Source organism: Typopeltis vanoorti, chromosome 14 (assembly GCF_054136105.1).
Source record: "Typopeltis vanoorti isolate ZY-2024b chromosome 14, IOZ_Tvanoo_1.0, whole genome shotgun sequence".
NCBI classification, from domain to species: domain Eukaryota; kingdom Metazoa; phylum Arthropoda; class Arachnida; order Uropygi; family Thelyphonidae; genus Typopeltis; species Typopeltis vanoorti.
The window spans coordinates 117648777-117676238 of record NC_143562.1 but is presented as its reverse complement, the minus strand read 5'-3'; the positions used below and the strand labels follow the sequence as shown (position 1 = coordinate 117676238).

General features: G+C 37.5%; 1 protein-coding gene across 4 annotated transcripts in view; it reads right to left on the bottom strand.

The window, feature by feature from the left end:
• Window positions 1–27462, bottom strand: part of unc80 (unc80, NALCN channel complex subunit) — a 1852146-nt gene that overhangs the window by 666341 nt on the left and 1158343 nt on the right. For all 4 annotated transcript variants that reach the window (XM_090404461.1, XM_090404464.1, XM_090404465.1 and 1 more), the window contains one exon: window positions 16450–16533. In XM_090404461.1, the coding sequence (XP_090260587.1) occupies window positions 16450–16533 (84 nt within the window). The remainder of the gene's footprint in view (window positions 1–16449; window positions 16534–27462) is intronic.

Genomic DNA, 27462 nt, shown 5'->3' with positions numbered 1-27462 from the left:
ACTCGAATCATGCCAAAGTGCATAACTTTACACTTACTAACATTAAACTGACAGCCATTTTCGTTTGCCCAGATTTCCAGTCTATTCAAATCATTTTGTAATTGCTGAATATCAGTAGCATCCCTGATTGCCCTGCCTATCTTCGCATCATCAGCAAACAATTGCAAATCTGATGATAGACCCTGCTTGATGTCATTAATATACAGATTAAACAATAATGGTCCAAGGGCTGAACCCTGAGGTACACCACAGGTCACCTTAAATCTGGCAGATTCACACCCACTGTATACCACTTTTTGATATTTGTCTGTCAACCATCCCCTGATCCAAGTCAATAGATTATGTTCCAATCCCATATTCTCCAGTTTACACAACAGCCTATCGTGTGGTATCCTATCAAATGCGTTAGAAAAATCCAACATTATCATAGTGTAATCATTCCCTTTATCCAACTCTCGGCTATGACATTATTATGAAATATGAGCAAATTGCTAAAACATGACCTTCCTTTAGTAAACCCATGCTGTTCCCTGCAGAGCATAGAATGCTTATCTACCCATTTCTGTATGCGAGTTCTTACTAACTTCTCTAAAATCTTCACTACCACACCAGAGATACTAATAGGTCGGTAGTTAGACGCATCAGTTTTTGCACCACCCTTCTGCAACAGAACTATCATACATTCCTGAGATGAGAATCAAGTTATACAAATGTGTGAAAGGCCTAGCAAATTCAGCTGAACATTCTTTTAACAAACGGGCAGATATTCCATCTGTCCCTATTGACAAATTCTTATCCAGATTATGCAAGTGCTCTTCAACCTCATTTTCATGAACCTCTAACTCTTCATCCAATGTAGCAGTAGCACCATGCTACATACACCTGGTTGATATATCTTAGCAAAGTGAGCACTCATTAACTGAACAATCTCCTTAGCTTCTGACACTCGTGTACCATCTCCATTCAATAAAGCTATTCTTCCACATTCATTCTTTCTTTTGCTTGCAATATAACGATAAAATTCTTTTGGATTGCCTTTAGCTTGCATGGCCAATTTCTTTTCATACTCCGTTTTAGCTTTTCTCACGATACTCATTACTTTTCGATATTCTTTCCACATCATCTTCTTCTTGTGGATCTCTAGCTTAATAAGGCTGCACATCTAATTCACTCCAAAACCTATTTATTCTTCGAATACTAGGGATAGATTCAGATACCGCCTCATTCAAGCACTTTTTCAAAGATTCCCATGCATTGCTGATATAACTAAGATCTGGAAAAACAGACACATCTCCAAAAAGACGAAAATTAAGCTTGTAGAAACCTTAGTTTTTTCAATCTTTCTCTATGCTTCTGAGTCTTGGACAATGACCAAAGATGACAGAAGAATTGAGGCCTTCAAGCTCTGGTACCGCAGAAGATTGTTCAGAGTGTCTTGGACAGAAAAACGAACAAACAAAAGTATCCTTGAAGAACTGAATATTCACACAAGACTGATAAACATAATTGACAAGAGAGTAGTGCAATATTTTGGACACATATGTAGAAGGGAAGGCAACTGCCTGGAAAAAATAATCATAAAGGGTAAACTGTGTGGGGAAAAAAAAAAGAGGAAACTCCCCAACAGGTGGATTGACCAAATATCAAGAATCACTGGACTTAAACTAGAACAAGCAATAAGAAAAGCACAGAGGAGAAAGAAATGCCGAAGAATCATCAGGAATGTCATGAGTCCTCAGACATGAGGAGATCCGAGAGAGAGAGAGAGAGAGAGAGTTGTTCATTTTGTATATTAATGATATTGGAATTATTTTAACTAGTGATATGCAGCTGTTTGTAAAAAATGCAATATTGGGTAGTGCAATTGAATAGATTGCATAAATGGGATGGTAGGTGGAACTGTCAATTCAATGTTGCAAAGTGTAAAGTTGTGAAATTTGGTAAGCAACGATAAGATGCAAAGTATACACTTGGTGGGGAAATTTTAAAGGATTTAGAGGAAATGAGAGACCTGGGAGTGGTAGTGGACAAGGATTTGAAATTTATAGTGCACATTGTGCAAATTCTGAAGAAATCACATTGGATAATGGCAATGATGCAGAGGACCATGACATTCAGAAATAAAGAAGTTATGATATATTCCATCGTATAATGCCTTGATCAGACCTCATATGGCTTATTGTGCACAGATTTGATCGCCAGGTTAGACTATAATAAATTTAGTTTAATCCTAAAGGATTAAACTAAATTTATTTGTTTGTTTGCTCTCACTGGGATTTATCCCAGTGAGAGCAAACAAAGTTTGTGCCTGAAAATATCTTCAGGACTGAATATAGTGTTGTACTATCTTACCTGGGTAATTGAAAGTTTATTTTCCACTTGGTTAGAGTATAATAAATTTAGTTTAATCCTTTATCCAAGTGTGAGCAAACAAAGTTTGCGCCTGAAAGTATCTTCAGGACTGGGTTAAGGTGGTACACACCAAGGCAACTCGTTGCAAAGGTGGAGCAAGCTACCAACACTCCTATCCTAGTATCTCCTATAATGCAAAACACATCTCCTTGCGGATATGTCTATTGTTATGCATTAAGGGAAGGGCCACTACCCAGACCGGTTTCGACCTTTATTGAGGTCTCTTCAGTGGGAGCCTTTGTTTGCTCACACTTGGATAAAGGATTAAACTAAATTTATTATATCTTACCTGGGTAAGTAGTACAACACCAGGCAACTCGTAGCAAAGGTGGAGCAAGCTTCCAACACTTCTATCCCAGTATCTCCCATAATGCAAAACACATCTCCTTGTGGATATGTATACTGTTATCTTTGCGCCATTGATTGGTAATAGTGGTGGCTATTTCCTTCCCTCTGGTTCTTACTATCTCAGAGAGGGTGAGTTGTAATATATTCACAAGGAGATGTGTTTTGCATTATGGGAGATACTGGGATAGGAGTGTTGGTATCTTGCTCCACCTTTGCTACGAGTTGCCTGGTGTTGTACTACATACCCAGGTAAGATAGTACAACACTATATTCAGTCCTGAAGATATTTTCAAGCGCAACCTTCGTTTGCTCTCACTGGGATAAAGGATTAAACTAAATTTATTATTGGTCACCAGGTTTTCATGGTGATGAGAATATGTTGGAAAGGGTCCAGTAAAGATTCACAGTGATTCATAATGTTCGATGAACATTGTGTGCAATAGTGCGTACTTCCCTCAATGAGTCATTGAATGTATGGATTTCAGATCTTAATAATAATAATAATAACAATGTATACATAGAGTTGGTCTCCTGTTATAAGGCTTCAGTCTCCATGGAGGTGCCTGTGTAATGATAATAATTTATTAACCTTTGCTTACTGATTTTGAATATGTTCTACATAATTCAATGGACTACTGAATCTATATATGTAAAACACTTGATTGATTTGAACAGTATAATAAATATTTTTAACTCTTAATCTGAATTTTTAAATATGACTAGAATAGGGAGACAAAGCATGTAATGAATTTATTTAACAAATGCTTTGTCAGAAGATAGTGCCATTGCATAAGGGTGGTAACAGACTGGAAGTGTCTAATTATAGGCCAGTCTGTGTGTCATCAGTAGTTGTTAAGATCTTGGAGAAAGTAGTGAGGGACCGTGTACAGCATTGGGCAGATGAGGTTAATGTTATCTGTGAGAATCAACATGGATTTGTGAAAGGACGCTCTTGTTTTAGCAATATGCTAGCCTTTTATAATAAAGTTACAAGAACATTAGATGAGGGTAAGGCATATACTGCAATTTTCTTAGGCTTGGCAAAGGCATTTCACAGGGTGCCACATGATAAGCTGATATTTAAGTTGCAGCACATGGGTCTGAATGTCAGATTGGTCAACTGGATTCAGGATTGGCTGTCTGATAGGTATCAGAGAGTTGTGTATGGTGGAGCAGTTTCCAGGAGGCAGAGGGTTACAAGTGGGGTCCCACAGGACTCAGTACTAGGACCTATATTGTTTAACCTTTATATCAATGACATAGCCAGTGGATTGCAGGGGGATATTCAGTTGTTTGCAGATGATGCGAAGCTGGGAAGGATTATTAGTAATAGTGCAGATGTGGTAGCCCTGCAAGAGGATTTAAATAAGCTAGATAGATGGGCAAATGAATGGGGGTGTCAGTTTAATGCAGCAAAATGTAAGGTCTTGAGGTTTGGGAAACATCGATGGGATGCTGCATACTCTATGGGAGGAGTTATACTGGAGGAAGTAGGGGAGACAAGAGATCTGGGGTTGATGATTGATAGAAACCTGAAGTTTAGGGGACATATTGAGGTGGTGAAGGTAACACAGAGGATTGCTGCTATTATGAGAAGGACACTGACCTGCAGAGATAAGAGGGTTATCATTCCATTGTATAAGTCTCTGATCAGACCACACTTGGACTATTGTTCTCAGATTTGGACCCAAGGATTTGAAGGGGATAAATTAACTGTGGAAAGGATACAAAGACAGATGACAAAGATGGTTTCAGGACTGTACAAGGATAGTTATGAGGATCGGCTGAGAGAATGTGGACTGCAGAGTTTGGTGGATAGAAGAAGGAGAGGTGATATGATTGAGACTTTTAAACTGTTGAGAGGTGGTTACAGGGTTGACACTGGGGAGTTCTTTCGCTTGGTTGATCAGCGGGAAGGAGTGATGACAAGAGGCCATCCCTGGAAGTTACGAAAGGAAACTGTGAGCAAGAGGGTAAAGAGTGGTTTCTTTGTGTGGAGGGTGGTTGAGCCGTGGAATGCATTGCCTGATGGAGTGGTGGGAGCGAGAATGGTCAGTGAGTTTAAAGAGTGGTATGATAGACTTTGTGTTTCTCAGGGGGGGGACCTCCCCTCAGTGAGTCTTGACAGACTTTATGTCTTAGGAAGGACCTCCCTCGATGAGTCTTTTGACTCCTTGGAGGCCTGAATAATAATAATAATAATAGTGATACTATCCAACACCCAGGGCAGATAAATGCCAGAAGGACTGAAAGTGAAAGAATTGAATGTGTAAGAATATTGGATGGACTACATATCAATAAGGCTGTGTGGAATATATGATAAAATGACTGCATATTTCAGGAATATTCAAAAGAGTTGACTTTGCCTTTGAACTGGATATTTAATGAGAGTCTTACAATGGGAAAAGTTTCTAATGAGTGGAAAATCAAAAAAAATGAATTAGATAAAAATGGTATTATGACATTTGTTGTCAAATAATAAACCTGTCGGTATATCCCTAGTTGTAGTTAAGGTATTGAGATGTCATTTATGATAGATTTCATAGAATTGGATTGATGAGCATAGGATTCTCTATAGCATGAGTTTGTGAAAGATTGTAAAATTGCTGAAGGTTTTGCTCTAACAATTTACTTGAATTTTATGATAAGAAAATGTCTGCATAAGAGAGATTCATATATAGTGCTATCTTGGAATTTACAAAGGTTTGACAGACTGCCTCAAGACAAGTTGGTGTATAAGCTACATAAGATGGGGATTGATATTTTGTTTTTCAGATAGATAGAGGGCTGGCTCTATTAATATTGTCAGCAAGTTCATTATGGAAGGGTTACATATCCCAAAAAGCAATGGTACCAGCAATGTGCTGCAGGATTTTGCTTTTAGGCCTTACTGTTTATTTGTTAATGATATTTCGTGTGCCTCAATAAGAGATGTTCATTAGTCTGATGTTAATGCCTTCAGGAAGATTTAAATAGACTTTCATCATGAATGGAGGGTGCTAGAGTGCAACTCAGTGAAAGTCATTGGAAAGTTGCTGCTGAAAAGACAAGTTTTATTTTTGTAGTAAAGTAGCAATTTGGATTTGAATTTTGGCATAGTTTTGTTTATTTTCATATCATAGTTTAACTGAGTGATTGTAGAGCTTTGTGTGTGTGTGTGTGTTTTTGAAACAGACATTTCTTTTTAATATTTTTGAAGCTTGTTGGGAATGATGACAAAATGTCAGTATGCATGTTATCTGCACATCATGCATCATGAAAATCAAATGTATTGGGTTGGCAAATAAGTTTGTTCGGTTTATGCATTAGTTCAAGTTTACGCCGCAGATAAGGCCACATTTCACATAACCTATCAGTGAATTTTCGTTCAGCCTACTTCAGTTGTGTGTGTAACATCTTTTTAGAAATGGAAGGAAATAACGTACATTACAGGCATATTTTGCTTTTTTATTTCAAAAAAGGCAAATGAGCTGCAGAGGCCCATAAAAAAATATGCAGCGTATATGGGGATGGTGCCTTAACAGAACGCATATGCCAAAAGTGGTTTGCCAAATTCCGTTCTGGAGATTTCGACGTCAGTGATGCGCCTCGCACCGGTCACCTGACCGAGGTTGATTCGAGTGTTGTGAAGGATATCGATGACAACAATCTGTCACAAACAAACAGTGCGGGAGATTGCTGCAGTACTGAACATATCCCATACAAGCATTGAAAACCATTTGCACAAGCTGAGATATGTTTCAAAACTCAATGTTTGGGTGCCACATGAATTGACTGAGGCCAATATGACTGCTTGCATATCCATCTGTGATTCGCTGCGATGTTGCCAAGAAAACGACCCATTTTTGAAGTGGATGATTATGGGAGAAGAAAAATGGGTCATGTACGATAACGTGGTACATAAAAGGTTATGGGGGCACAAGAGCAAACTGCTACAAACAACCTCAAAAGCGGGATTGCACCCAAAGAAGATCGTGCTCTTTGTGTGGTGGGATTATAAAGGTGTTGTTCACTACGAGGTGTTACCGTCAGGCAGATCGATTGATTCAACTGTCTATTGCTCATAGTTAACATGACTGGCCTGTGCAATTAGCACAAAACGTCCTGAATTGGCAAATCGGAAAGGAGTTCTCTTTCACCATGACAATGCCAGACCCCACACAGCATTAACAACCCGGAGTAAACTGTTACGTCTTGGCTGGGATATTTTGCCGCATCCTCCGTATTCACCGGACCTGAAACCTTCCGATTACCACTTATTCCGATCGTTGCAGAATTCTCTGAATGGAAAATCCTTCACTACTGAGGAGGCTGTCAAAAGACACCTTGATCATTTTTTCGCCAGTAAACCTAAGGAGTTTTATGAATGCGGCATAATGAAGTTGGTGGACAGATGGCAAGAGGTCATTGATAAAGAGGGTCAATATATAACTGACTAGTATGTATTATATATATTAAATAAAATGTGTTTCATTCCACTCTGAAAAACCGAATGAACTTATTTGCCAACCCAATAATTATTATTATTATTACCCAAGGCGTTAAAGACTAATTTAGAAGGTCCTTTTATCATACACACAGCTCATCATACCATGCTTTAAACACACTCAAATTCTCTGCGGATGCCACACTCTCAGGCAAGGCATTCCAATCATTCACAACTCTGCATGAAAAAAACCCTCACTCCACTACTCACACCCTCTTTATACAGTTTCCAGGGATGACCTCTGTTTCTCCCCTGATCTCCCACTATTTTCTATAGAATCTCTCCAACAGTGATCCTATAACCCCTAACTAACTTGTAGGTCTCTATCATACTTCTCCTCTTCCTCCTGTCCACCAAACTCTACAAATTGCATCTTCTCAATCTTTCCTCATACTCGACATTCCAGAGGTTAGAAACTACCTTAGTCAGTTGTCTCTGGACTCTTTCCAACATCTCTTTGTCCTTCTGAAAACCAGGTGACCAAATCTGGACACAATAGTCCATGTGTGGCCTAATCAAAGCCTTATACAATGGAACAAGAATCTCCCTACTTCTACAAGTCAGAGTCCTCTGCATCATTCCCAGAAGCCTTTGTCTTGTCTTCACAATTTTAGTTGTGTCCCCTAAATTTCAGATCCTTATCCACTATCACCTCAACCTCCGACAATATATCCTCACCAAACATAAATTTTGCATCCCATTTTAGTTTTCCAAATTTTACAACCTTACATTTTGCAACATTGAACTCAGATACCCATTCCCATGCCCAATCACTCAATTTATTCAAGTCTTCTTGTAAGGCCACAACATCTTCTCTACTCTTCATGGTTCATCCCAACTTTGCATCATCTGCAAACAACTGAATATCTCCATCCAAATCTTCACCAATATCAATTAATGGCATGGTCTTCTCGAGAATGGTTCATCATGAATGCAACATATATATGTTGAAGAATGTTTTCTTTTAGCGCTACATGGTTATCAATAAAATTATGGCGACTACAACCGTGTTAGGAATTATTCCTAACACGGTTGTAGTCGGCATAATTTTAATGAAATGAATGCTGATCACCGTGTAACACTAAAGGAAATAATTTTCATAATTCATGGAGATTTGATGAACAAGTGGTGAAATCACTATGATAAGCTAAAGATAAATGTTTCTGTTGTGATAAATCGACTGGCTTTTTTAAAACATTGTAGAGACAGCAAAATTGTGGAGAAAAATTGTAGATAGGAAGTGATGATGATAATAGATAGGAAGTGATGATATAGGAAGTGATATATTAATGATGTAAATTTTTCATGTAGTACTATTGTATCCTTTACGCCCCTTGAGGGTACGTGTCAGGAATTTGATGATGGTGATGTAGAGACATCATTTTATGCCCACTGCATCAAGATAAAAAGAAAATAACCTCAGCAAAGGCACTTATAGCTGTCTGAAGCAAAACTGTTGTCTGTATCCTTTGAAATGGATAAAATTGAGTATCATGCAGTTATAAACTTCTCTGTAAAAGAAGGTTTAATGGCAAAAGAAATTCATTCAAAGTTCATAAAAGTTTATGGGCATGTCGTCACATGGCCTTCGTTTTTGACAATTAAAAAATGGGCTGCTGAGTTTAAACATGGCCGTACCAACCTTGAAGATGATCCATATACGAGGAAGGATGTCCAAAAAGTGCAACAACAACAGAAATCATTGATCAAGTGCACAATATGGTATTGGATGACCATCGAGTCAAAGCACGTGAAATTGCTGAGACTATAGGCATTTCAAAAGAAAGTCTAGGATATATTTTTCATGAAAAATTACAAATGAAAAAAGCTTTGTGCAAAATGGGTGCCGTGCTTCCTCACAGCAGATCACAAATGCACTGCCGCGAAAATCTCTGAACAGTGCTTGGAGCATTTTATAAGAATAAAACTGATTTTGTGCATCGATTTATTACTATGGATGAGAATTGGATTCACCATTACACACCAGAATTCAAACAGCAGTCAAAACAGTGGACAGAAGCCGGTTGTTCAGCGCCAAAGAAGACAAAGTCGGTTCAGCAAGAAAGGTCATGGCATCGGCGTTTTGGGATGCTAAAGGCATTTTGTTTATTAATTATCTTGAAAAGGATAAAACAATAACCGGGGAATATTATTCCAATCTTTTAACTAGACTACACGAAAAAATTCATGAGAAAAGACCCGGTTTGCAGAAGAAAAAAATCATCTTTCATCAGGACAATGCACCTGTCCACAAAAGTATTTTGGCAATGGGAAAATTAAGGATATGCACTATGAATTGTTGGAACATCCACCCTATTTCCCCAGATTTGGCTCCCTCTGACTTCTATTTCTTCCCAAAACTAAAACCGTTCCTCGCTGGTCAGCGTTTTTTTTTTTTTTTTTTAATCAAGAGGTGATTGCAGCTGTAGAGGGGTATTTTGCAGTTCTTGCTGAGAACCACTACAGGGATGGGGTAATGGCGGTGGAGCATCGCTGGAATAAATGTATTAGTTTCAAGGGAGATTATGTTGAAAAACAAAAATAAATTTGTAATTATAAGTTCGTTTTTTCATTGTTAGGCCGAGAACTTTTCAGACCACCCTCGTAGGTGCAGTCTCATCCAAAAATAATTTAAAAGCTCAACAGGAATGTGGACTTCACATATTAGAAGACAGAAGAAAACTCTCCACAGTTAAATTCACTAACAGAATCAGGAGTTAACAGGATCACATCTCACTCAGGACTTTCGATCCGTGGACAAGAAAATCTAGACTAAAGAGATCATCCACTTTACAATACGATAATGAAATTAGAAAAGAGATTGACTTAGAATACCTGTCAATTGAAATAAACAAAGAGCCATTCCTTTCCGCTATTCTACCAAAAAACACAATGATAAACTTAAATCTCCTAGAACCTTCTTCAAAAAAAGGATTTACACGAAGAACATAAAAGAAAAGGACTTGACACTATATATCACTTAAATAATCTAAACCATGTATGATGTAGCACTCAACCAAAGATGTTCAGGGGTTTTTCTAACTTTACCTGGAGATGAGGAAATGTAATTCAAAACCACAGCTGGCAAAATAGCTTCAAACTTCATTTGTGAATTAACAGCCATACAAACAACTCTCAAGTTCTATCTCTCTAATCTAGTAATAAGCAATATAGAAGAATAACCATCTACAGTGAAATGGAAAAACAAAACTCACAGAAGAAATTCATGAAGAACTAACAATATTAAATTTCAAATATAAGAACTGTATACTGCAATGGATACCAGCTCATGTAAATATTAAAAACAATGAAAGAGCATACAGTCTAGCCAAAGAAGTAAGACAATTACCTGAAAAATTACACCCACTATCACTAACTGATGCTAGCACTGTCAGCAAAATAAGATTGGTAAAACAAACACTCAATAAGAACAATGAAATCAGTGAAATTAATGAAAATAAGGATGGAACATTTTAAAGGCATGAAAATTCAGCCAGATTTTAGTAGGAGATATGAAGCATGCAAGAACTGCCCAAGAGTTGAATTAACACCTGCCCATATCCATTCTTTTATTATTATTATTATTATTTGACACCTCCAGGGAGGGCACCTGTTCTACAACTCCGTCTCCACCATTCAATCACCAACTGACTGCAACTACACCAGCGCCATCTACCGCCGACTACCACTGGTATTTCCACAGACAATCACTAACATACATGCCCATGGTGGGATTTGAACCCACAGCCTTTTGACTGGAGAGCGGATATGCTATCCACTCGGCCAACCAGCCCCTCATCACCAATTCTTATCAGCAATTGCTGTGGCTCTAGAGAAAATTGACAAATAACCCTATAGAAAAGCTCTACTCCATCAAAGTTCAACAGATTGCCAAAGCAGTTCTACAGTTCCCCAGTCATATCTAGAAGTTCTTCAATAAACTTGACAACAACGACAAAATTGATTATTGCCATTAATCATCTTGTATTTCCTCAAAAGTACCTTCTTCTTCTTCCAGATTTCATGCTTAAGCCCCTCACTCATCCCATTTTCACCTACCTTATTCAGACGTTTAGCGTTCGGAATACATTTATACATTGATGCTGTTATGTATTTCTTTGCGAGTTCCCAAACAGCATTTATTTCCTTACTGCTAAACTTCTTATTCCATGCTATAGCTTCAAGCTGTCATAATCATCAGCCTTATAATTCCACATATATTCCTCACAGAAGTCTGCATATGGCTAGCCACAACCCAGGTGATCACTTCATGATCATTCTCACCAACTGGAGAAAAGTGTGAAACCTCACGCACAATTACATCCTCTGATGACATAATTAAACCTAAAACTCTCGATCCTCACATGGCCTCATTTACATTCTGCCTGAGACAGTTATCTCTCAAGATCTCAATAAATTCATTTCCTTATTCCCAAATGTTATTTCTTCATTTCAATATAAACCACCATAATTAAAATCGCCCTTCCTAATAATTCCTAATAATTACCCTTCCTTTGTTCACTAATCCATGTTCACTACCCTTCACATTCCCTGGTTATAGCAACATCTAACTAAATATGTCTTCTTTTCTACTTCCACATTACACCACACTACCTCATAACCATTGCCACTATTTCCCTCTTTCCTCTCTACCTTATGTGGACTAAATTCTCTTGCTATCATCATCAGCATCCCCCCTCTTGCCCTTTCTATCCTGATGAAAAATACCGTATCTTTCCATCTCTATTCTTGTAACAATATCATCATTCAATCAGGTTTCACTTATTCCAGTTATTTTGCAGTGAATAAACTCATTCACTGAAAACATTTTGTGCCCCTTATTTCTGATAATTCTGGCATTTATAAACAAACAGCAGTTCATTTTTAAGTCTATACCCTGCCCTATTCAAGACACTGGTTGGTTGTGATTTCCCCACCACACCTGCCCTTTACCAATCACCTTTATTACCACCTACCACATATATATCTGCTCAGTCTCAAATTACCACCCACATCACAATATAATTATCATTATTATAATAATCATCATCATCATCAAACTTTTGTGGAATGACACTCATCAAGGAAAGTTTTAATTGGCAAACACACAAAGTTCACCGAATCATACCTGAAACTCATTCAATATTTTCACAATCACCACATTCTCACACACATCTTTACCACACTCTTACATACGTTCCAGGGGATGACCACTGGCTCTTCCCCCTTATCTTCTGCCCTTTTTATAATCTCATCTCAATTAATCTGATAAAATCCTCTCACTAACTTAAATGTCTCTATCGTATCACCTCTTTTCTTCCTATCCACCAAACTGCAATCCACATTTTCTCAACCACTCTCCATAGCCAGCAGCTCAAAGTCCTGATATTGTCTTAGTCACTCGCCACTGGATCTACTCCAATGTTTCCAGATGACACTCAAAATCAGGTGACCAGATTTGAGCACAATAGTCCAAGTGGGGTCTGACAAGTACTTTATACAGTGGCACAACCACTTTCTTCCATAGCAGCACTACGATGTGCATCCTTTACAACACTAGCAATATGCCCTCTAAACTTCAGTTCACTGTCAAAAACAATCTCAAATCTCTAATCTCATTCACTCCTTGCAGTATGTGGCTGGCAATCTAGTACACAGTCCTATATTTCTGCACTCCAAAATGAAACACCTTGCACTCATTGATATTAAAACTACAACCCCACTCCTTTGTCCAAGTCAAAAGTCTATCGAAATATTTCTGAAAGGAATTAACACGTTCGCTGCCACGCTACTCAGTCATAGTTTGTTACCGCACGCCAAGCGCTTTTCGCGTCTTCAAGGTCACTACGAGTAATCTCGTAGCCGGCTTATCAGACAGAATTTTGTTTCATACGCCAACTACGAGTAATCTCGTATCACTTCCATCTTCAAGGTCACTACGAGTAATCTCGTATCACTCCCATCTTCAAGGTCACTACGAGTAATCTCGTAGCCGGCTTATCAGACAGAATTTTGTTTCATACGCCAACTACGAGTAATCTCGTATCACTCCCATCTTCAAGGTCACTACGAGTAATCTCGAGGAAAAGTGTTTTAAAATGTACCATTCTTAATTTGAATAAATTGTTTTTTTTTTATTTTACTGAGTGCTTTTTTATTTCATTGATTGGTTTTTATTTTTATTGATTTTACTAGTTTAAATTGATATACAAATTACGTGTTATACGACGGATTAACTCACCCTTGGCATACGAGGTTGGTAATCAACATACGAGTATATTCGTAGTTGGCTTGTGAAGCTCATATACGAACTACGAGTATACTCGTAGTTGGCATCTGAGGCACATACACAATATACTATATTTTAGTCGAAATTATTTCTCTTCTACCAAGCCCCCAGACATGCTCTCCGCATTATTCAGAATCCAAGGGTCCAAATTAAGGTAATTATACAAAGGGATAACTCGTGTTTGGCATAGGAGGTCGGTAAATCGACATACGAGTATACTCGTAGTTGGCTTGTGAAGCTCATATACGAACTACGAGTATACTCGTAGTTGGCAGCGAACGTGTTAACATCAGTAGTGCTACTTATAATTTTCTACAACTTTGCATCATCAGCAAACAAATGATGATCCCCAGTCAGTCTACATGATATGTCATTTACAAGTTGAACACCAGAGGCCAAAGAACAGAACCCTGGGGCACACCACTGGTTGCTCTCCTTTTTTTGAGACATTGCTCCATAATACACAACCTGCTGATATCATTCAGAGAGTGAATCTCCGACCATCTAACCAATATACCATCTATTCCTCCTCTGCAGCTTGTACACCAACTTATCATGTGGTAATCTATCAAATGCTTTTGCAAAGTTCAAGAATATTGCTGTATGCGATTCTGCCTTATCTAACATGCTCGTTACCATATCATAAAATGCAAATAAATTGTTAAAATAGAATCTACTCTTTACAAATCCATGCTGACCATCATAAAGAATGTCATGTCCATCAACCCAATCCTGTATTCTATTCCTAACCAATCTCTCCAACACCTTGGCTAAACTGCAGTTATACAGACTTGTCTATAATTGGAAACTTCTGTCCTAGAACCATGCTTGTGGAGTGGTACTATTTTGCCTTTCTTTCCACTCTTTAGGAACCCTACCCACTGTAAGACTTTCGTTAAATGACCAGATCAAGAGCATAGCCAACTGTGGTGTGCACATTCTTCAAGAATATGTTGTAATATGTCATCCATTCTCGCAGCCTTATTAACATCTAACCCAACCAACACCTGATAAACCTCTGATTCTTTCACTTCTAATTCTCCTAATACTTGCCTCCCTTCCATATACTGCACCACATCATTTACACCAGTATGATATATGCTGATAAAGTACTCATTCAATAATCCCACTATATCCTTTGCAACTGTTATTTTGCTGTCATGACTATCCACAAGTGTTAACCTGCCATAATTATTCTTTCTCTTGCTTGCCGCAGAGCAGAAAAATTCCTTTGAGTTAATCATGGCCTGACCAGCCAATCTCCTCTCATACTGCATATATTCTTTCTTCACATGTTTGCCACCTTTCTAGCCTGCACTTTATACCCTTTGTGGATTCAATCACCACTAACTGTCTTGTACCTCCTCCATAGCATTTTCTTTTCCAGCACAGCTTGCTCGATTACACTGTTCATCAATTTCACTCCTACACTGTCCTGTCAGATACTCCTTTGTGAATTTCCATGCATTGTCAATATCTTTTCCTCTCAGCTCATCTACCTAATGTACTGATGCTGACCACAGAGCTTCCTATAATCATCTGCTTTATACTTCCATATATCCATTTTTGGCAGTAACCTTTCTTGTTTCATCACTTCCCAAACAAGCACCTCATGATCAATCCCATCAACTGGCAGCAATCTCAACTACTCTTTAACAACTACATCTTGTGACGTTACGAAATCCAAAACATATAAGTGTCTAGTTGCTTCCATCACATGCTGCTTAAGATATTTATCTCTCATAAATTCAACAAATTCACTCTCTTTGTTCCCATAAACTACCTCTTTCCATTCTATGTTCTTGTAATTAAAGTCTCCCATTAGGATGACCTTCTTTTTGCATGCCCAACTAATTGGCCTAAACATTTCATAATTCTATACCTATAACAGCATCATCTGCCATTAAGTTGAAATAACTGCATATTTCAACTTCATGCAACACAGATTCAAAATCTGTGCATGCACTTTCAACTTCCACACTTTGTAAACACAATTCCTCTGCAGTCATTAACAGCACTCCCCCTCCTCTTTTCACATTTCTATCTTTCCAGAAAAGTATATATCCTTCTATTTCTATTCCCGATATCACATCCTTCTCAGACAACCAAGTTCCACTTATTCCAATTATCTTTGGGAATACTGACTCAGTCAATGCAAAAAACTCAGCTCTCTTGTTTTTGGATACTCCTTACAGTTTGTACAAACATAACAATCCCTGTGTCCTTGAGGCCATTCTACCAGCACCAACATTCTCTATTCTAGCTGCTATACCACATCTCTCTTTGATCTGACTACTCCCGTTTCCCTAATCCTGACTCTGATTTTCATTCTTACCTGTTTCACCCTCACCTTTATGTATTCCATCACCTTGTTCTGCTGCAACTACATCTTCAACCTCATATCCATCTTTCTCCTGTCGAACAATCCATTTAGTTGTGCAATCTTGCTTCACAAGTAGACTCTGATCATTTCCCACATTAACATATTAACTTCTTGACTCTGTGCCTTCTCAGAAAACAATAGCCTTTCTTGGATTTCCATGGATTGACAAATTAAACTCCCTTTGCCTCACACAACTCAGCCATCTTACTATTCATTATCTCTGCTCTCCTTCTCAATTCACAGTTGAAATATCTGGGCAACACACCTATGACTTTCCCAACACTATTGTTCCTTACCTGCTGTAAGAACTTCCTACAGTCTGTACCAACATTATCCCCCCCCCCCAATTAAGTTATTGAAAAACCAACTGTTATTTCATTACAGAAGGTGAGTAATTACTATTGCAAGACTAACCCTTCAAAAATTTGTGCTGTTATCCATGCAGTATAATACTCCTTTCCATTACTGAATTTGGTCAATTTCAAAGATCTTTTCTTTTTGAAATACATAAACAACTACTAAAAAGCTTACCTGCCAGAGTAACGAAAGAGCATTTCCAATGAAATCTTGTCCATTCTCTACAGGACTACGAACATAAAACATGATATAGCCCACCTATAATTTAAAAATAATAAAGTTCAGATTACTACCCCAAGTCAAATTCCATAAACTTCAATTAATTTTTCAAACAAATGAAAAATAATGAAATCTACAATGAAAATATTACAGGAAATAAAAATTTATTCCTTAAAATAATAAAAAAAAATGTGCAAATAAGTACATCATAAGCAAAAATTAAAAAAATCAAAAGTAATCAGTGGAAGTGCCATTTGCACTCCATGGTGCTTGAATATGAAGGAAGATTACATGGTTTCAAATCTAGTTGCCGACTAGAGGAACTTTTTATAATCGTCTTCTTAGCATAATTGGAAGAATGACAGTATGTTGAACCCTTTGACTGGAAAAGGCCTGAGTTTCAACTTAATGAGAAAGTGATGTTTTGCAGAAGCAAAGATCAACAATGTTAGTGAAGCTGTTAGTATGAAGAACAGAGAAGTGATAAAGTTCATTGTTTCAGCAGAAACAAATAACTTGAAAGAGGAGAAATATAAAATGAGAGAGAGGATGTGAAAGAGTTGTTGAAAGAAGTGAAAACAAACAGTAAAGAGATAAAGATTGTGAGTCTGCTGCCTTGATATGACAGGAGAGAGTTGAGAAGAAGGGCAATGATTGTTAATGAGTCAATGAGAAGATTATGCAGGAGGAATAGTGTGCAGTTTATAGATGTATGGAGTGAATTTGATGGACGAAAGGAATTATATAGGTCTGATGGACTTTATTTGAATGGTTTTGCAATTAGATGTTTAGAAAAAGTATGTATGTAAGTATGTTTAGTGAGAGTTTGGAAGTTCAAAAGAAGAGAAACTAGAGATATTAGGGGGGATACAATATGCTGTATCTGGCCATCCCTAAGACAAATGAGTGTCAGACAGAAATTATTATGCAGTGCTGAATGCGATTTCACAGGTTTCTGATTCGAATGAGCTGATAATGACATTGCATAAACGTAATTGTGGTGGGTCCAAGAGGATGCTGAAATGCATATAAATGGCAGACGTATCAGAAATAAGGAAGAAGGATTTCTAAATTGGTCAGCTTGACTTGGCAAGAAATTATAGGCATCAGTGAGACCTGGCTGACAGAAAATGATATAGTTACACAGATAAACTGTAAAGGATATTGTATTTTCAGGGAGGACAGGAGATGGGCATTGCTGATGATAGCTGAAGAACTAAATTAGAAGTTAAAAGAAGAGTTTAGGTCTGGGGAAGGTGGTTTGTTTCAAGCTCTGTGGTGTAAAATAGAGGTGAATAGGACAAAAATAGCTGGCCTGGTTGGCCAAGTGGTTAGCGTATCTGCTCTCCAGCCAAAAGGCCGTGGGTTCGAATCCCGCCGTGGGCATGGATGTTGTGATTGTCTGTGGAAATATTAGTGGTGATGGTCAGCGATAGATGGTGTTGGTGTAGTTGTGGTTAGTTGAAGTTGGTGGATTGAGTAGTGGAGATGGAGAGTTGTGGAGTGAATGCCATCCTTCGATGAGTCTTTCGGCTCCCTGGAGATGTCATGAATAATAATAATATAAGTATACTGTTGATTGCTAGTAGATAACAAAGAATCCACAGGAAGATATATCCCATGCACTGGCATGTTAGCACTATAAGTGTAGGCTATGTAATTATAATGGAGGGATAAAAAGGAGAATAGCAAGATGGAAGTGGAATTTATGCAGTTGTTAAGGGTAATTACCTGAAACAACATGACACAGAGGAGAGAATAGGTTTTGAGGCTGATGGATCTGGTAACAGCATCAGAAAATATATCCATAACAAGACAGACATTTTGCCGCCATTTGAGGAGAGTGACAATGCAATCTTGTTCTGAGAAGTTGGTAAGTACGTGAAATTCTCCGTCAAGAAAAGGTTTATCTTAAACATTATAGCTAGTAATAATGACAGACATAGGAGATATCTTGGAAGAGTGCAACAGCTTGAGAAGCTACAAGGAAAGAACGTCAGTAGTGCATGGGAAGTGGAAGGGTACTGAGTGATAGTAGCAATATCAGGCTGCATACCCAAGATCAGGAAGATAAACCAAGTGAGAATTAACTAGATGAGTAGAGATATAAAGCAAGAATTGGAGAAAAAAAAACTGTGTGAGGGAATATAAAGAAAAAGGTGATCAGCACATGCAAACAACAAAGATGACCAGTATGGTAAGAAAGGATAATACAGTTATTAGAGAAAATTCAATAAGCAGACCAAAGTAAATTCAAAAGATTTTTTACATTATGTAGCAAGTAAGAGGATAAATGACTATTAGGATGACTTTAATCAATACTGATAGCAAGAGGGTGACAGGGACAAAAGAAATAGTTCAGTTACTGAGTTATCATTTTGCAAAGGTGCATCATCCAGGTGGAGATTGTTTTTGCTGATGGAAAGAAATGCATCTCAAAATTGTGGTAAATGAGCAGCAATGATTCAGCATATTGAAAAATATGAATGGAAGCACAGCAGTGGGACTGAATGACATACAAGGGTGGTCTGAAAAGTTCTCGGCCTAATAATGAAAAATGAATTCATAATTTCAAAATTATTTTTATTTTTCAACATAATCTCCCTTAAGAGTAATAAATTTATTCCAGCGATGCTCCAGCACCATTATCCCATCGCTGTAGTGGCTCTCGGTAAGATCTGCATAATACTCCTCTATAGCTGCAATCACCTCTTGATTCAAAGAAAAACGCTGACCAGCGAGGAAGAGATTTAGTTTTGGGAAGAGACAGAAGTCAGAGGGAGCCAAATCTGGGGAATAAGGTGGATGTTCCAACAATTCATAGTGCAGATCCCTTAATTTTCCCATTGCCAAAACACCTTTGTGGGCATGAATTGCCCTGATGAAAGATGATTTTTTTCTTCTGCAAACTGGGTCTTTTCTCATGAATTTTTTCATCTAGCCTGGTTAGAAGATTGGAATAATATTCTCCGGTTATTGTTTTACCCTTTTCAAGATAATTAATAAACAAAATGGCCTTTAGCATCCCAAAACACCGATGCCATACCCTTTCCTGCTGATGGAACTGACTTTGTCTAATTTGGCACTGAACAACCGGTTCTATCCACTGTTTTGACTGCTGTTTGGATTCTGGTGTGTAATGGTGAATCCGAGTCTTATCCATAGTAATAAATCGACAAACAAAATCAGTTTTATTCTTGTTAAAATGCTCCAAGCACTGTTCAGAGACTTTCATGCAAGTGCATTTTCGATCAGCACGGCACCCATCTTGTGCAAAGTTTTTTCATTTGCAATTCTTCGTGCAAAATATATCCTACACGTTCTTTTGAAATGCCTATAGTCTCAGCAATTTCACATGCTTTGACTCGGCGGTCATCCAATACCATATCGTGAACTTGATCAGTGATTTCTGTTGTTGTTACACTTTTTAGACGTCCTTCCTTGAATGTGGATCATCTTCAAGGCTGGTACAGCCAAGTTTAAACTCGGCAGCCCATTTCTTAATTGTCGAAAATGAAGGAGAAGATTGCCCATAAACTTTTATGAACTTCAAATGAATTTGTTTTGCCATTAAACCTGCTTTTACAAAGAATTTTATAACTGCAGGATATTAATTTTATCCATTTCAAGGGATACAGAAAACACTTTTGCTTCAGATAGCTGTATAAAACAAACTACTTGACAGAATGACTTGAATTTTCACATGGATACTTATTACAGATGTACCAAGTTATGAAAAAAAAAAATCTTGCCAATAGTGTTCCAATCTATGGTCAAGGCTGAGAACTTTTCAGGCCACCCCCGTATTAGCCTATGTAAAGGTGCAAGAGAATTAGCATTGATTCTGATGACTTTGTTTAATCTAAGTCGAAGCTTTGGCAAGGTTCCCATAAACTGGAAAGAGGGTAAGATATTTGCATTACATAAAGGTGGCTCCAAACTACAGACCAATTAATATATCAGTAGTGGTTGTTGAAGTAGTGAAAAAGTTGGTTAAAGGTAAAATCAAACAGAGGGCAGATAGGGATATCATAATCAATACTTGGCAGCACGGCTTTGTAAAGAGTAGATTCTATCTTAGTAAGTTATTCACATTTTATAATAAATCGACGGCAGAATTGGATAAAGGAAATTGTAATACCATGATACTGCTAGACTTTACAAAGAAATTTGACAGAATGCCTAATGGAAAACTATTACACAAATTGGGGCAAATTGGAATGGATATGATGCTAGTAGCTGACTGACAGACAAACATCAAAGCGTGGCATATGGTGGAGTGGAATCTAGGAAAATGAGGATGATGAGTGAAGTACCTCAGGATTCTGTACAAGGGCCACTACTGTTTAGTATGTATATCACTGATATAGGGAAAGATTTAAAGGGTGATATTCAGTTATTTGCTCATGATACAAAAATTCGGGAGAGCAATTGTTGATAAAGGTGATGTGGATAACTTGCAGGATGATTTAAGTAAATTGGCAAAGTAGACAGGGATAATGATTTTCATTAGAAGATTTTTCACTGGGTTATACTATAAATTAAAGATACCAAGAAATTATATACTTGGTTTAATCCTTTATCCAAGCGTAAGCAAACAAAGTTTGCACCTGAAGTATTTTCAGGATTGGTGAAACTCATGGTAAAGGATGTATAACATCACATCACTTGCCTTAGTATCCCATAATGCAAAGCACATCTCCTTGCATTCATGTATAATGCTATGCATTATGGTAAGGTCACTACCCAGACTTCCGCATTACTTCAACTTTAATATCACCTCTGGGTCTGGCTCCCACTGAAGAGACCTTAATAAAGGTCGAAACCAGTCTGGGTAGTGACCCTTCCCATAATGCATAGTATTATGCATGTCTGCAAGGAGATGTGCTTTGCATTAGGGATACTAAGGCAAGTGATGTGAAGTCATACCACCTTTACCATGAGTTGCTCCAATCCTGAAAATACTTCAGGTGCAAACTTTGTTTGCTTATACTTAGATAAAGGATTAAATAAAGTATATAATTTGTTGGTATCTTTAATTTATGATAATGATTTTCAATTTAGTATTGCATAACATAAGGTTATGTACTTTGGGTCAAAATGGCTATATAAAAGTTTATCAAATGATGGTAACAGAATGCAGGAAATTGATGAGGCTAGGTACCTGAGTTTAATTGTGGACAGAAAGTTGAAGTTCAGAGGGAATATTGCAAAAGTTGGTAAAATAACTCGAAGGATTACTTGGATGTTGAAGAACATATTGACAATTAAAGAAAGGGAGGTTATTATCTCTCTTTATAAGGCTGCGATTCAGCCATGTGTTGATTACTCTGCATAGATTTGCCTATCTGGATTTCTTGGGGGATTAGGAGGTGAGAGAGAGAATTCAGATTAATGACCAAGCTCTTGACAAGGCTGTGAAATTCTTCTTGAGGACAAGTTGAAGGTGTGTGGGCTACAAAGTTTAGTGGATAGGTGGAAAAGAGGGGACATGATAGAAACTTATAATATATTAAAGGGGTTTTATAAAATTGATGCAAAGGAAAATTTTCAAAATATAACAAATATTGGATAAGAATCATCCATGGAAGTTGTGTAAGACTGTGGTTAGTAAGGGTATGCAAACAAGTTTTTGCATGGAGAGTAGTAAATGAGGAACAAATTGCCAGAATTAGTCATGAGTGTCATGACACTGAATGAATTTAAGAAGAGATATGTTTTTTGCATTTAAAACTTACTATGGGTATTCTAGGATGAGTCCTTGGACTCTATGAATATTATTATTATTATTATAATTATTACCCCAAGACCTCATGGAGTCAAAGACTCATCTGGGAGGTCCTTTTATCACACACACAGCTCGTCATATTGTGTCTTAAACACATTCAAACTCCTTGCTGACACTACACTCTCAGGCAAGGCATTCCAATCAATTACACCTCTGCATGAAAAAAACCTGCCTGTCACTCCCCTATTCACATACTCTTTCAGTGGCGGCTCGTACATAAACACTGCGACACTGCAGCACCCCCAAGGAAAAAATTAAAAAATTAAATTTTGTCTGTATTTATAAATAATAACAATGCTTACAACATTATATAAATGCAATACAACATGTTAAAGGTTCCAGCTTATGTTTTGCATTGATTGAATAGTTAATAATTGGAATTGTTCGATTAACGCTTTAGATTAGGAAACAAATGCACTGCAATCTAATGCCGATATTCGTTTGTGCTTGTCATTGCACTTTACGTCATTAGATACACTACCGCTTGGGCAGTGTATCATAAGCTTGCAACGTTATTTCTGTGAGATATAAAACATTTATCATTGGTGCGTGTTCGTGGTGAACTATTTTTTGAAAATCTTATTTTATTTTGTTAAAATAACATATAATTATTTATTTATTATAGATACAAGGCTGAATTATGATGAGTGTCACTGTTGAAAATATAAAAAGAATTATATTTTTTCAATTATTGTTACAAGAAACAAATGCATTGCGATCTAATGCCGATATTTGTTTGCACTTGTCATTGCTACTGATACAAAACTTTTATTATTGGTGTTTGTTCGTGGTGAGGATGAAATATTTTTACTAAAGCAATTTTTTATATGTAAATTTATTTATTAATAAATTTGTTAGAGATTACGAAAAAAGTTTTTTAAAAAATTTTATTTTTATATGCAGCAGCTCCACTTAAAATTTTCACTAGCTGCCACTGCACCCTTTATACAGTTTCCAGAGATGAGTTCTGGTTTTCCCCTAATCTCCCACTATTTTCTGTAGAACTTCTCCAGCATTGATCCTATAACAACCCCTTACCAACTTGTAGGTCTCTATCATATCTCCCCTCTTCCTCCTGTCCAACAGACTCTGCAAATTACATCTTCTCAATCTTTTCTCATACTCAACATTCCAGAGGTCAGAAACTACCTTAGTCAGTTGCCTTTGGACCCTTTCCAACATCTCTTCATCCTTCTGAAAACCAGGTGACCAAATCTGGGCACAATAGTCCATGTGTGGCCTAATTAGACCTTTATACAATGGAACAAAGATTCTCCCTACTTCTACCAGTCAGTGTTCTCCGCATCATTCAGAGAAGTCTTCGTGTTGTCCTCACAATTTTGGCAATATGTCCCCTAAATTTCAGATTCTTATCCACTATCACCCCAAGATCTCTTATTTCCTCAACCTCCCACACTATATCCTCACCAAGCATAAATTTAACATCCCATCTTGGTTTCCCAAATTTTAAAACCTTACATTTTGCAACATTGAACTCACATCTCCATTTCCGTGTCCATTCAATCAATTTATTCAGGTCTACTTGTAAGGCCACAACATCTTTTCTAATCTTCATAGTTCTTCCCAACTTTGCATTATCTGGAAACAGCTGAATATCTCCATCTAAATCTTTGCCAATATCATTAATATACAAGTTAAACAGTAATGGCCCTAAAATAGACCCCTCAGGCACTCCATTAGTGACTTTCCTTTTCCTGGATATTGCTCCCCCATACACAACTTGTTGATACCTATCAGATAGCCAGTCTCCAATCCAATGCACTAATCTAATATCCAACCCAACCTGCTCTAGTTTGACTGTCAATTTATCATGAGGTACTCTATCAAAATCCTTTGTGAAATCCAATTATATTACTGTGTATCCTTCTCCTCTGTCCAAGGAAGCAGTCACTTTATTGTAAAAATAAGTAGATTTCTAAAACATGACCTCCTTTTAGCAAATCCATGCTGTCCATCAAAGATAATACCATTGTTATCAACCTGAATCTGGATCCTAGTCCTCACAAGCTTCTCCAACAACTTAACCACAACACCTGACACACAGATAGGCCTATAGTTTGATGCTTGAGTTCGATCACCTCCTTTATGAAGTGGCACGATCTTATCCTCCTTTCACACCTTAGGAACTTGACCAAGTGCATGACTCGTATTAAAAAAATATGTCAAGGCAGGTGTCAACTCCCTGGCACATTCCTTCAGAATACGTGGTGATATATTATCTAGTCCAACAGCCTTATTAACATCTAGTTAACTCAACTCCCCATACACCTCTTGCTCACAGTCAGTCAGTCTCTCCTCCCTGTCATCAACTGCTCTTAATTTCTCCATGAAGTCACATTCACAAGATTGAAAGACCTATATGAACTGTTCATTAAGCATCTCCACCACACATTCCGCAACAGCTGTCTTTATATTATTTTCTCCAATCAATGTCATCCTTCCATATTCATTCTTTCTTTTGCTGGCTACATATTGAAAGAATTCCTTAGGATTCTTTTTGGCTTCATTAGTTAACTGCTGTTCATACCTCTCTTTAGCTACCCTCACCAACAAAGTCACCCTCCTTGCATAGTCTTTGTAGACCTCATGGAATTGGTTATTTCCACTTCTCTTATGCTGCCTCCACAATGCCCTCTTTCTCTGTATTGCATGCTCAATCTCTTTATTAATCCATCTCACACCTACCTTATTTAACTTCTCATCCGTGGAATACATTTAGACATTGCATCTACTAGACAGTTTTTGAAAATCCCCCAAGCTGCGTTGATCTCTTTTCTAGAACTCCTCATTCCAGGCAACACCTGCAAGTTGTCTCCTTAGCTCTTCATAACCCCCCCCCTTATAGTTCCACATATACCCTTTTTTCACAGGGGTCCTTGCACTGCTGGCAACCACCCAGGTAATCACCTCATGGTCACTCTCACCAATTGGTGGATCATTTGATATCTCGTTTATAATTACATCCTCTGATGAGATGACCAAATCCAAGACCCTCAATCCTCGTTTGCCCTCTGTTACATACTGTCTGAGGTAGTTATCCCTCAAAAACTCAAGAAACTCATTTTCTTTACTTCCAGTTGCTATCTCATCATTCCAGTCTATATTGCCATAATTAAAATCACCCATAATGATCACCCTTTTCTTATTTGCTTGGCCAATTTGATTATACATTTCATTATCACCACCATACACATTACCTGGTCTATAACAACATCCCACCAAGTATTTGATTTCATTAACCTCTATCTCACATCATACTGCCTCAAAACCACTGGCATTATTTCCCTCTTGCATCTCTACTTTGTATGGACATAATTTTCTATCATCAATAGCACTCCCCCTCCCTTTTTACCCTTTCTATCCTCACAAAACATATCATACCCTTCCATCTCTATTCCTGTCAGGATGTCGTCCTCTTCCAACCACCATGTCTCACTTATTCCAACAATCTTTGGGTGAACAGACGCAAATTACTGTAACCATTTCATCTGCCTTGTTTCTTATACTTCTAGCATTTGTATACAAACACAACAGCTCATTTCTGGATCTACAGCTAGTTCTACTGATACCACTCACTTGATATGATTTCTCCATGCTCGCCTGTGGCTATTTCCCTTTTGGCTTCTTCATTTTAGAACCCTCTTCAAATCCAACCATTTCCCCCTGATCCCAGGTCATCCCATTCCTTTCCTGTCTACACATGCTCTCACCTCCTCTGGGAGCATCCACCTTTCTCATGCTGTATACCCATGTCCAAGCTGAGCCTCCCCATATAATAATTAAAATAATAATGTGAAAGGATGACAACATCGTGATACATATCTCTTGAGTTGTTGTTGATGAGATTAGGGACCTGATTTTAATTTTAATTTTAATTACTTTGAAATGTCAGTCCAACTTGACATATAAAAGATGAAGAAAAAAAAACCACATCAGAAGAACTGCAGATAGCAACCATCAATATAAGGAGTATTAATGGAAAGGAAACTGAACTTGTAGAAGAATTGGAAAAGTACCATGTGGACATAACTATCATTATTGAGACAAAGAAGACAAAAACAGGTGCAATCTTGTGAAATAATGAGTATAGCATTTTATTTTCAGACAATAATGATCAAGGAAAGGAAGGAGTAGCAATAACATTCAACACCAAACATTAAGTTAATCTTGACTGGAAGGCAGTTTCAAGTAGAGTTGTGTGAGCAAACTTCAAAAGGGAGAAATTAACAATCAAACTTATTTGTGCCTATGGCCCCACACAAGGTTCTTCTAAGTAAGAAGTGGGGGAATTTTTTGTCATTAGAACAGGCAGCTAACATAAAGAAAATGGAAAAAGTGGTTCTTGTTGCAGATCTGAACAGTAAAATAAGAAATGAATCCCACCAGGCATGTAGGAATATTTTTGGAAAATTTGGAGGAAAGGGCAAAGCTAATAATAACGGTATGTATTTACTAGACTTCTGCGCAGGACAAGAACTAGTCATTATTATCACCATGTTTCAACATAAAGATTTACACAAGTTTGTATAGATAGAAGACATGAGAAATAGGAAAAGCCTTGTTGACTACATCATTGTTGATGGTAATATCATCATGCTAGTTCAGGACATAAGAGTGTACAGAGGATTTGAAATTAGAAGTGACATTACTTAGTGCTAAGCAGGATAAAAATTGGTATTACACATTGAAAATAACAGTAAAGAAAGTTTTAAAATTAATTAAAGCTTAGCAGCTTTAGGTAAATTGTAGACTCAGTTATACAAACATCATCAAAGAAAAATAAAATAAAATAAATTGAAAAAAAGAACCAAACCTTGGAGTCTTAGTGGCAAACTCTGAGAAAGACATTGATTGATTCAGCTATGGAGATATGTGGTGAAGTTGTTTGCAAGGATAGAAAAACAAGAACCCCATGATGGACACAAGAAGTTAAAGAAACTGTCCTGGAAAAGAAGACAACATATCAAAAGTTCCTAACAAATACGGTATTTGCTAGGAATGAGTTATCATTATTATTATGGGTATCTCCATGGAGTCAGTAGACTCATTGCGGGAGACCCAAACTATCAAAACAATATCTATCATATCTCTTCTTGAATTCATTTACAGATGAAGAACTCACAACTGAGAAAGGCAATGCATTCCACTCATTCACCACC